Source organism: Colossoma macropomum, unplaced genomic scaffold, assembly GCF_904425465.1.
Source record: "Colossoma macropomum unplaced genomic scaffold, Colossoma_macropomum, whole genome shotgun sequence".
NCBI classification, from domain to species: Eukaryota; Metazoa; Chordata; class Actinopteri; order Characiformes; family Serrasalmidae; genus Colossoma; species Colossoma macropomum.
In genome coordinates this window covers 33149993-33162438 of record NW_023494790.1, presented here as the reverse complement: position 1 = coordinate 33162438, position 12446 = coordinate 33149993, and the positions used below count along the sequence as shown (strand labels likewise).

General features: G+C 36.8%; 1 protein-coding gene across 1 annotated transcript in view; it reads right to left on the bottom strand.

Moving 5' to 3' along the window:
• Positions 1–12446, bottom strand: part of LOC118809651 — a 34353-nt gene extending 21907 nt beyond the window's left edge. The window contains exons 1-8 of the mRNA XM_036573141.1: positions 12396–12446; positions 12186–12296; positions 12061–12084; positions 6321–6713; positions 6168–6233; positions 5368–5757; positions 4727–5116; positions 4332–4379 (exon numbers count right to left, since the gene is read on the bottom strand). Of these exons, the coding sequence (XP_036429034.1) occupies positions 4332–4379; positions 4727–5116; positions 5368–5757; positions 6168–6233; positions 6321–6713; positions 12061–12084; positions 12186–12249 (1375 nt within the window). The 5' untranslated portion in view covers positions 12250–12296; positions 12396–12446. The remainder of the gene's footprint in view (positions 1–4331; positions 4380–4726; positions 5117–5367; positions 5758–6167; positions 6234–6320; positions 6714–12060; positions 12085–12185; positions 12297–12395) is intronic.

The window sequence follows — 12446 nt, the reverse complement described above, 5'->3', positions numbered from 1 at the left end:
ACAAAAAAACAGGATTAAATTGTTTAGTAGAAAAAAATTACCCCTCAAATGCATAAAGGGTATAATATAGAGTGTGATGTTTTTTAAAATTTTATCAGTAAAACATTTAACTTTCTTCATCATCCATGCATTCCTAAGTCTTGTTTGAGAGCGTCATGAATTCCATTTCCACGTTTCTTTTTATAGCAAATGTTCTGGAAAAATACTGTTTTTGTATCACCATCACAGTCTTTGTAAAAGGAGTGAAAAATGACCCCTTTAAATTTCCTATGGAATTTTGACTCATCATGGAATTTTTTGATTCATTTTGTCAGTGAGTGATATTGGTAGCACTTTGCTTTACAGATGGTAATAAAGGGTAATGATATGGTAATATTATGGTAACAGGTTTTTCTAATCTAAAAATGACATGCTATTTATCTAGCTGTCACTGAATAATAAGTTTGTTAGAAATTGCAGCAGGGACAACTTGGTAATTAAATGGTAAGATAATTAATAATGATTAAAATAACAAACAATAAAGTTGTACCTAAACATCACATGCTCATTAGTTGTTTATAAACAATGAATTAATAATTGCAGAAAAAAACAGTTGGTAATAAAATTTTCCAGTTGATACAAAATGGTTTCATTATGTACTGTTGTACATAACAGTAAACATGAGTGACATTAAACAATTAGTCAGTTGTGGTAGCTTTGTGTCTTTTTTTAAGATGTAAAGGGATGAGATGTCTGGCTCTAACAGCATAATATCTGCTTCATCAACATATCACCCACGTTGTCAGCCTGTCAACAGTGGCTTGACTTTCAGAAAGAATGGAAATGTGTAACTGCATGTCATCAGCATAGCTATGAAAATTTACATCATGTTTTGTAATGACACCACCTACAGGAAACATGTACACAGAGAAAAGCAAAGACCCTAAAACTGAACCTCATGGGACTCCAGAATTTTTTTTTTGATGTATGATTTTCCAGTGAAACCAAGGACTGTTTTTTCATTGTGCTGAAAGACACCTCATCCCTTTAAAAATGGGGGTCAATGACCCAATCCAGCCAAACGAGCCACACCTGCTCAGGGGGCTTTACAAGGGCTGGGAAGAAGACACACTTTGCTGAGTCTTTGTTTCAGAGTTCTGGCAAACAGACCGGCCGGTAATCTCGAGTAGAAGCTCTGGAGTGTTTCTCTCGAGCTTCTTTCTCTCTGTCACTTCTTGAGCCTATCCCCTTTCTCGAGTTGTGTCTTTCTTCCTTTAAAAAAAAGAAAAAAACTAGAGAAGGGACAAGTTTGTCCCTTTCTCCTTTTCGTTCTCCTTCGGGCATTCTCTTCTGTTGGGAAAGTGGTTTTTCAGTTATCATTTCCTCAGTGTTTGAGACAGCCAGTCTTTCCCCTGGTGTCCTTTGTTCTGTTCCCGTCTAAGCCTTAGTAGGTGGGTAATGCCTTTTGTTTTCCACCCATTTTCGGGCGTTCCCTTTTAAGGCGAACCCTTCCCGCACCACATGATGCGGCCTCTATAGTGCAGTGGTAGCCCTACGGTGGCTCACCTTGTTGGCCTCTGAAACACCACCCAGACGGCCTCGGTCCAAATCCCACCTCTGGCAAGCCACCTCATTACATGTTTAGTATTACTCACTTACTAATTAAACTATTTTGTGTCAAATGGAAAATTTACATTTTATTCCTGTATAGAGTTTGTTACCATTGTTTTTCAATTTTACTAACAACTAGTTATCACCACACACAATTACTAACTTATTATTTTTTAAAAACTGTATCATTGGCATGTGATTTTTAGGTTAGTGCAACTTCTTACCATTATTGTACAATTTGATTACCAATGTGTAACTGTTACAATTGCTTTTTATTATCAACTAGACAATTAGCATGCAACTTTTAAGTTTGTAAAACTTGTTACTATTACTTTACCATTTTATTACCAACTTGTTGCTACTATAATTACTAACGTATTATTTTGTAACAACTAGAAAATTATAATGTTATTTTAGGTAAGTAATATCACCATATTACTGATCTGTAAAGGAAAGTGTTACCAGTGTTCATCATCACCTATCTTAATTTATTATTTATTAATAACTGAAAAACAATATGTAAGTTTTAGGTTATTTCAACTTGTTTCCATTATTTTATCATTTTATAAACAAATCCCCATTAAATTACAAACTTGTTGATTTGTAACAACTCAATTTACTGTGCACATCTTTGGTAAGTACAACTTCTAACCAAAATATTACCATGTTATTGCTCACTAATTACTGATCTGTAAAGGGCTACCAGAACATTCTTATTGTTCTTATTCATATTTATTCTTATTCATATTTTTATATGACTACTAGACTTTGTAACAGAGGCCAAAATATTTATTACAATATGTTCTTCTAATATTTATCATCATTTGTCATAGCCACTCAACTACCAACTTGCTGTAGCTGTTTTTTTAACCTAATAAATGAGAGATTTTGAAACCATACAGATATTTAGATATTCTAAACCAGCTAGCTAGTAAACTACTAGAGCTAATACTCAACTAGTTAGCAAACTCTGAGTGTTGCCTCTACCATATTACTGTTAGGAATTTTATTGAGAAATTGATTAATAGACATAGACAATAAATGACTGAATGAATGAATGAATGAATAATAAATAAATAAATAGGTCATTTATTCTGGTGCTTCATAGCTGATTCAGTTGAGGAAAAGTTCTAACGCATTTAAATAGTATTGATTTTTAACCGGTATTTACCACACATGACAAGTGGTCAGATAAACATGACTGATATATTAAAACATTTATGCATAATCAGATTTTTAATTTCTTTCATTAAGTTAAACTATTTCAACTTTACTACTATTTTCGGTCAAGTCTTTGAGTCAATTCCAATTGGTCTTATCCCTGTTTTGTCCCTGAACCGCTAAGTAGGGGTTAAACTGGACCACAAGTGCAATTTCATAGAAATGTCAACAATGTCCAATACAATATATACATTATTATTATTTTTTTTTGCATGCATTTTTGGTGAAATATACAAAATTTGTGATGAGTCATTGTGATAAACAACGCTGACAGACCACCTCTGTACAGCTACGCCCAGATCTATCCTTTCTTTACTAATTTCACAGTTATACTCCCATCCATTTCTTCCCTTTCTTCCACACCTACAAACTTATCCACTCCTCCTCCTAATGTTAAATAGCTACTCTCCCACCACCATGCCCTCCCCTTCTAACTTTTCAGGATTACTCATTTTTTTGGTAAAGCAACTTTTTCCTCTAAGTTTCAGTACGTTTTCATTCCCTCCTGCTGTTTCAAAGGGCCAGTGCTGTGGGCCAAATTCTTTCTTGGCATTGACTTGAAACTGCTGAAGTGTTTGCTGCCTGACGCAGAGGTGCTGCTCTTCAAGCAAACAAAAGCATTGAAAAGAATGCCATTTGCCATTGAAGTAGGGAGAGTGAAGAGGAAAGAAGGCAGCACTTGTGACCCAGTACTACTTTCCACTATAAGCACAGTGCTGGAGCCTCGCTAGCTGTGGCCTGTAAATCAGACAGCCCATGAACCAGAAAGCTGAGACGGATACCTGTAATTGGTACTTATTTGATATTATTTAGTCTCTGCTATTTCGATTTTGACAGCCATTTTTTTTTCAAAATGTTTACACTGTAAAATGTTACACTACTTTGGTTTGTCATTTATGTAACACTTATTTACATTTCTTTAATTGGAAATTTGGTTTATGCTATCCTGTTGTTGTAGTTTGTGACATTAAAATAGTTGAAATAGGTCCTGATGGTCCATGACCAAAGCTTTTCATGCCTGCATCTGATGTGTCTATTTCTACTATTTAATTTGCTCTTCGTTGTTAATAGCATCAGTTGAACATGGATACAAATATAAGTCACACAACAGTCATCAGAATGCATACCACCAAGAAGGGGTTCTACCTAGGTGAAACTTTTTCTCCTAATAAAGTGGTCAGTAAGTGAATGTATGAGTTAAACTAGCCTCAATGACTGCTAGGTTCCACAGTGGAGCTGGAGTTGTAGAGGGACAAAGCTAAAAGGGAGAATCCAATTTTAAACACTACACCCCTTGATGTGACACTCCACTGACTTATAAAAGCAACCAAACAAAAATGAAGTAAAAAAAAAAAAAGTCCAAACAAATCAATATATCTGCATAATACCACTAAGCTGGTCTTTGCTACACTGCACTGTGCTTTATTATACTGCACAAAAATAGAATCAAAGGATTTGCTTTGAAGTGTTTTAACTACATTTTGCATTTTTAGTGAACAAAGACAAAAAGTAGTTCTTACTCTGTGGGGTAGTTGTAGGTACGCTGGTGACAGTTATGTTGCTAGTATCTGAAATGAAAAGAATATATGTTTAAAGAAGATAATAGAGTAGTTATTTAAATAAATAATCTTCTTACAGGTGTGGCCAAAGGTTACTTTGTATGGCAAAAGAACTAATAACTAAATAATTATTTTATTGTAAACTATGTGAAAGAATTGGGAAAGTTCACTCATGATATTTGTTTTAAAGTATGCAGGTAATTGGGTGATTGCACATTCAATCTGGCTGCACAAAATACAAAACAGATAATTTACATAAACTAGCTAAAGCACAGTATCCCATTCGTATTTACAGATCAAGTATTTATCTTATGCACAAAATCATTTATTTTCAAGTAAGTATATCAGTACATTACCTGTGCAATAGGCTGCATTGCAGAAATTTGGTTTGACAAACTCGTACACATAGTAATTTCCTGGGCAAGCTTTCACTTGAATCGGTAAGGATTTATAAAAGCAGCAATCATTGCCACTGCTTCCACAGATTTGCCGAACCACCACTCCGTCTTCTACATGTGGGTGAGAGCCATTGAGCCAAAGAGGGCTGTAAGTGCCACACATGTTTGGACTGACACATGATTCTGGCATCTTGGCACTTTGTCCCTGATAGAAAAGCCGATACCAGCCCACCCAGTTCACATTTGCATCACATTGTGAAGTTGTGGTGGAGTCAGTGCTGCTTCTCCAAGTGTCATTCAGGGCAGTATAGCTGTAGCAGGGGTCTACACTGGAGTTACTAAAAGAAACTGTAATTGAAACATAAATTATTAGACTTTTTCAGTTGTCAATGATAGACTTTACGCAATGAAAACAATTTTGTTTTAAGGATTTATCTATCTCACCTATTAGTAAAGAAATAAACGACGTCATACAAACCAAAAATACTATATTAAAGGGCTTTAATCCAAACTGCACTATTTAGTCTAGGAGAATAATTTGATTATCTTAGAATGAACAAATGATACAGTTAAGGTAGTGAAGAGGAGTTCTGCTGTACCTGCACAGTATGAAGGAAAAGGGATTAATATATCTGGTTTAACAAGTTTATAGACGTAATAATTTCCTGGGCAAGCCTTGACTTGAATGGGGTTGGACGTGTAGTAATTGCCTGTGGAGTACCAGCGAGATCCAATTACATCACGAGTGACAATTCCATCACCAATCTGTGGATGTGAACCTCCGAGCAGCAGTGGAGTAAAACCACCACATGTTGTATAAGTCACACACCACTCAGACATTTGAGCACTTTGTCCTTGAAGATACAGTCGATACCAGCCCTTCCATTCTACAAGGGTGTCATCATGTCCTCTGTAGTTTATATGTGTATTTCTCCAGTAGTTGTCCAGGGCAGTATAGTTATAGCATGGGTCAAAGCTGGAGTCTGTTGCTGTGAATTAGAACACAAGATAGATATTGTGGCAACCTTAACAATAACTGTTGTTAATATAATCTGCTACAAACAGTGAGAGTGAGAGATTTGGGCCATAATTCATAAGATGTTGTCACAATCTTTTCACCTTAAAGGCAGCATAAACCATTAACCAATTTATATTTGGTGGATTACCTTGATATCTCCCTTTTATTGTATATAACTTACAACTGATCACATAACAACTATGCACACATATGCAATGTTTTAAAACAGGTATACCATGATTAAGAAATTTTAATAATAATGATACTGTTCACAGAAATTAGAGGCATTAATTTTAAGAGCTACATTTTTTGTATTTTTTGCTCATAAAGTTTAATGGTTTTATTTATTTAAACAAAAAAAAAATCATCACAACTACATACTTATATTGGTTTCTGTGGGGATGACTCCGGTTGTTGAGAAGTTGGCTGGAGTTAGTGTGGAGATATCTGCAAAAAGTATTTTTTTCCATTACAATAATTTCAAGAATTATGCTAAAATGGCCAAAATTCAAAGAGAAATGTCTGAAATGATACCTGCACAGTAGGCTGAATAACAATACCCAGTCTTGATGAATTCATAGACATAAAAGTTCCCTGGGCACGCTTTGACTCGAATGAAGGTATTGTAGTAACTATAGCAGCAAATTCCTCCAAAATTACCACAGATCTGACGGGTGACTATTCCATCCTGTATCTGGGGATGTGAGCCGTTTATCCATAGAGCAATATTAGTGGAACATCCACTACTACAGCGCTCTGGCATGCGTATGTTCATCCCATAATAGAGAAGACGATACCAGCCGTTCCACTCAAAGTCTTGATCACAGACATAATACCATGATGCATTAGTAGCTCTCCAGGGCTGGTTGAGGACTGTATAGTTACTGCACGGGTCATAACCAGGGTTTGCAGTAGTAGTAAGTGCAGCTGTTAAAAGACAAAATCACAAAAGAAATGCATGACTTTAAATGCTTTACTGAGGAAAAGGCATATTAACCTTGGATCGCCAGATCTTTATATATATATTTTTGTGTAAAAATATTTAGTTCCTTGACAGTCCATGTATTCCACAAAAATACAGGCTTGCTTGTGAGCCACTGACTTCTTATTCATGTGATATTGTAATGTAAATTGTTTACAAATACTGTATTTTTGAACTCCTGACAATTATAAGATATAAATAAATCAGATAGAAATAAACAAATGATAGAATTTAAAAAATATAGATATTCATATATTCTAAATCAGTTAGCTAGCAAACTCCTAGAACTCATGTTTAATTAGCTAGCAAATTTTAGTGAGTTAGTTAGGAACATTAGGAAGCTAGCTAGCACATTTTGAGGGCTGCTTTTAATGTCATACTGTTAAAACGTACTGAGAATTATTTATGGACTGACACAATTAATAATTCATTACTTTATGATCAAATTTCATTTATACTAATGCCTCTTTGCTGAGTCAGTGGAAGAAAAGTTCTAATGCATGTAAACAGTATTGAATTTCATCTGTCTTTATTGTATATGTACATGCAAAGTGATCAAATCAACAAACACCAAAACATGTATGAATCATGAAATTCTTCAGCAGAATATTAAGATAAAAACAGAATTATTTTCCTTTAAACAAAATCACTGATTCGGATATGGGTCAATTTGACCCCCTTTATGCATTTGTGCAGGTTTTTTTGGATTATGCTTTCTAGGGTTAAAGTGGGTTCTGCGGTAATTTCAGTGAGTGTTGAACACCGGTGAGAATTACATGCTTACATCTCAAACTACTTTCAATTCAGCCCTGGAGTCAATTCTATTTGATTTTCTGCTTGTTTTATAAAGTCCACCTTTAAAGACCTCAAGAAGAAAGAAAGACGGAACAGATACCACACTGGGATGAATAGGGAATTCTGAATTCTGTTTGCAATGCGTAGAAGCAGATTATATGTAATGGAACTGCCCTAAGTGTGAGGCTGCAGGCAAGGATTTCACTGTGGTGTCAGCTGCTGCTGTCTCAGAAACAGTAGGAATCGATGCACTCATCAGGTCAGCGACAGTGTATAAATGTCCGGAAGTGGAGGTGAAAGGTAAGCTTATCCCAAGTTACTTTACTTAGTCAGAGTCTCTTGCAGGAGTATTTAAAGGAGAAGGAGGTGCAGCAGGCAGAGAGAATACCTTGTCATACTTGTCTTGAATTGCAGAAATTGATAAGCATGTGAACTAATACAAATCGTACTAATAAAAATACTTAAAACTGCAAATGGACTGTCGCTTCCTAAGGTGGGCTAAGTTTTGCTGGACTTTGAAGTGAGGGGTGTAAACACACCCAGTAAAGGTGTAGTGATAGTAGAGGATCGGTATCTACTCTCAACATATGGTTTTAGGCATGAATGTGGTTCAGCACTGCTGGGAAGGCCTCTTCCAGAAGGGAGAACATTATCTAACTCTCCTTAAATCTACTTTGCCCAAGCTATAAGAAGTGACATGGACCAAGCCTTTACAGTCTGCTGGTGTTTGAAGGCTGAGATAAACAGGAATTCCAGCCTAGGAGTTGTATCACTATGCACTGAAGCTCCAGTACACAGTACACAAAGACTTGCAGGGTGCAAGACAAGCATCAACACTGCTTCCTGTACTGGCGCTCAGAAATAGAGTGAAGTGGTCATTCAAACAGCACCATCCCTTTCTGTCTTTAATCGCAGAAATCGATGAGCGTGTGAACTAATACAAATCGTACTAATAAAAATAATAATAGTTTTATTTTTTCAATAAAAGGCCAAAAATACGGTAGTTCAAAGTTAGGTTTTCCCACATACAAAACAAAACATAAGAGCGTCTGAAAATTGCCATATGTGGAAATGGTGTCTGGCTAATAGCTAAAGCTTGGTTGCCCACCACTTTTGTGAGTAAGGCTTGTGGACCTGTAACCATTCATATTTGTCTTTCTTGGGTTTCCTCTGGAAGGGGGTTGTATCTGCATTGCAGGGAGTTTAAAGACATTGGGCCAGATTCTTAAAACTACCTTACCTAAGTGTTAAAGTGGAGAAAGTGTGCTTCTAGATTGTGTAAAGTGTGGGGAGAGTGGTGGCTAAAGTTGTACCCTGGCAAAGGTGGACCAGCATAGCCATAGCAATTTACAGGCTCCAAAACAGCTGGTTCTGCATTGGTGAGGAGAGAATGTAGTGGACGTAAAGGTGTGACGTGTTAAATGCCGTCCCCAGCCATTTAGAAGCCTTCTGAAGGGGTGACATCTGGGATGACAAAAAGGCTGAAGGGATGACAATCACAAGTTGAAGGACAATCACCTGAAGCTTCAGCCTCAGCAATGTTGCCATTTTGACAGTCAGTTCAGTGCCTAAGGACGTCAATAAGGACCGGGTAGTGACCAGGTTGTGAGTACCAGAATACTGATACATTGTCCAGATTATCAGAGGTCACAAAGAAAGGATGTATGGTGGAGGCAGAGGGTGAAAAATAGACAGACTAACAGAACCAGGATCCAGAACTGTCTCAGGTGCAACAGCAGAAGGAACTTGGGGTGAGACCACAAGTCCTTGGAAGATCTGGTCGACAGCTGCTTCATGAGTGGGAGCAGCTGGAGGTGCAGTGAGGAGAGAACCAATGGCTGGTGAATCCAAAGGCATAGCTGTTGTGGTGCCTGTAGGAGAGAGGTGGGCGCTGTGGACTAAGTACCATGAGGTGTTGGGACTTGCCAAGGAATGGACTTAATTTCGCTGAATCCCAGGACTCGATGGCATCACAAGCAGGACGAGGGCAAAGGAGTTGTGTTCACCATCTGCTGTCTGCTGAAATGCAGGATAGTGCAGTGTTTCAGACTCTTTCTGATGCCTGACAACAGTGGTACTTTTCTCTGTGTGCGACTGGGTGAAGATTTGTACTTATCTCACAGAGCTCAGAATGGCTGGTGAAAGCTCTATATCAGTGGGATATAGGTTTGACTACTGCAGCTGACTCTTCTCTGGTCTTCAGGGATTTAAATTCAGCAAACAGTAGAATGCTTGCAAACAGTTTTCTGTTTGCTTTGAGTTCTCGGCTAATGTTTGGAACCACTCGCATTCAGGAGGTAGTTCTATGTGAACTTATAAGGCAACTGGACAAAGTGTTCCCGTTGAAATTAAATGTTTACACAAAATTGTTGGAATTGTAACTGTTCATAGCAGGGCTGCCAGAACCATGGTGGCGAGTGGGCATTTGACCCATCACTTTTCAGAGTACTGTGGTAACGTCCCATTATTTTCTGAGTTCAGGACATGCACACGACCGGCACAAACACAGAGTTAAACTGAGCGGCAGAGCCAATCAGAAACTCTGTTTCAGCTGGGAGGCGCTTGCAGACCTGCGGACTGTTGAACTTTTTTTAGTTTGGTTTTGACATGCGACACTACTAGAATTCAGGCCCGCTTCAAACAACTGAACCGCGCTAATTCACAAGAGAATTCAACATCAGAGCCTGTTCGTTTCCAGAGCATATTTTCGTTGTACTTTCTGCATTAAAGCTGCTGCTTTAATATTTCACCTTTTACAAAAGCTTATATCAGTCCTGCACTGCGAACTGCTGTGAATATCGAAAGACAAGCAATAAAATAAGAATATGCATTACATTTTGGAACATGGATGGTGGAGCAATTTTTTTTTAAATACATAAGAGTTATTTGGCAATTTAGTGATTCATAATCTGATTAATCGATTAATTATTAACTATGAATAATATTAATTATTCATTATTAACCAATCGATTATTCAATTCAGCAATGGATAGATTATTTGACTATCAAATTAGTCATTTGTTGCAGCCCTACTCAGTGATGAGCATTTAAACTAATACTAATTATACTAATATAACTAATATTATGTCTTTTTAAGCCCAAAATGCACTAGTTTAAAGCAAGTTGTAAACAAAGCATAACAGTGTCTGCAAATTGCCATATATGTAAATGGTGTCTGGCTAATAGCTAAAGCTTGGCTGCCCACCACTGTTGTAAGTATGTCTTGTATAGGAGTAACCCTATATTTGTCCACACCCCTGAAAAATCTCCAGAGGCAAGTTGCATCTGCATCACAGGGAGTTTAAAGGCAATGGGTCACATTTTTAAAACTCAGCAGTAACTGCGCTGCTAAATAAGAGCCATTTATAAAGTGACAGTGGTGGTGATTAGCGCCTTTAATGCTGCAGTATTTCCTCTGGTGTTTTAGGCAGGAGCCAATCAAACATACATACATACATATTAAAGACCCTCCAAGTGAAGCCAGTTGAAGTTGGCTGCCAAAATGAACAAAATGAAAAAAATGAAAACAAAGAAAGAAAAAGCAAAATTCTAAGAAACAGAGCTACAAATTTCAGGGAAGAAGTGCTGGCAAATAAAATAAGATGCTTTTAATTTTACATCATCTAGTGAACATTTAATTTTCCCATGTTGAAACTGAATAAAAAAAATCCATTGTAAATAGAAAAATAATTTTAAACATTAAAACTGCAAAAATCAATTTCTTAAAACAATAATATCCATTCAATCGTGTAATTTTACTTATCAAATTATTTGGCACTTATTTGGATTCTAAGCTGAACCTATTTTTTACATGCAAGAGAGGGGATTTCGAAACATGGAATTTGATTCAAGAAGAAGAGGCTGTTAAAAAAGTACAACATCCGACAACAGCAGTGAGAAAGTCTGTCATGTTACTCCATCCAAACAGATCAAATCATGTATTTTAAACATTGGTTAATGTGCGAACGCATGGAACTGTTGTAGAAAATATCATTTAATGCACATCGGCTTTTTACCAGGAAAATTACCGTCAGAGATTCAGATAATTTTTTCTTTATTTTCTGCACTGTGTTATAAATCACTACAGGCCTATTTAAATGAAGTAAAAATGTAACCATGCCTCACATGACACAAGTGGTAAAACGCACCGCTAATCCTCATTTGTGAATGAACAAACGTGTTACCACCACACTATTTGCTCTTAACATCACTGTAAATCTGGCAGTGCGTTTTATGAATCTGGCCCAGGGACGCCTGCCTTCAAAATTAGTTTCTGTGCAATTTCAGTAGCCTGTGGACTCAACTGCCTTGTATGGTCCAGGTCTACACTTTTCCTTGTGAACAACTTCAGTTCTTAGAATTGAGTTATGCAAGTTCTGAACTGTGTGTGGCAAGATATTAGACCATTCTTCAAAAAAAAAAATAAAAAACTTCAGCATGACAGACAGAACAAAGCCAAGTGACATGAAAAAAGAATAAATTAAACAGTGTCATTACCTGTTTGTGCTTTTGTCAGACCACCTGTGAAGTGTTAAAGAGAAAAGAAACAAACATTTAGCGAATTGGAGAAAGATTTCCAGTTAACTGAGCCAATTGTGGAAAAAGGCATTTATAGAACATACTTATCATTAATACGATTGCCACTATCTTCAGAGACAGCACAGGCATTTGAACTGAACCCTCCATTGTCACACTGACATCAATACTTCAGATAACAAGTAAAATATTCAAATCTACAATAGAAAATAACACAAATCTTACTGTAGATTAGTACCAGTATCTACGCTGTTTTCATCATCATAATACAATTAAACAAACTGCAGATCACTAACCTCAGACAGAAGACCATACTCCATATTCTTCAGGTAAGATCACACTGAAAC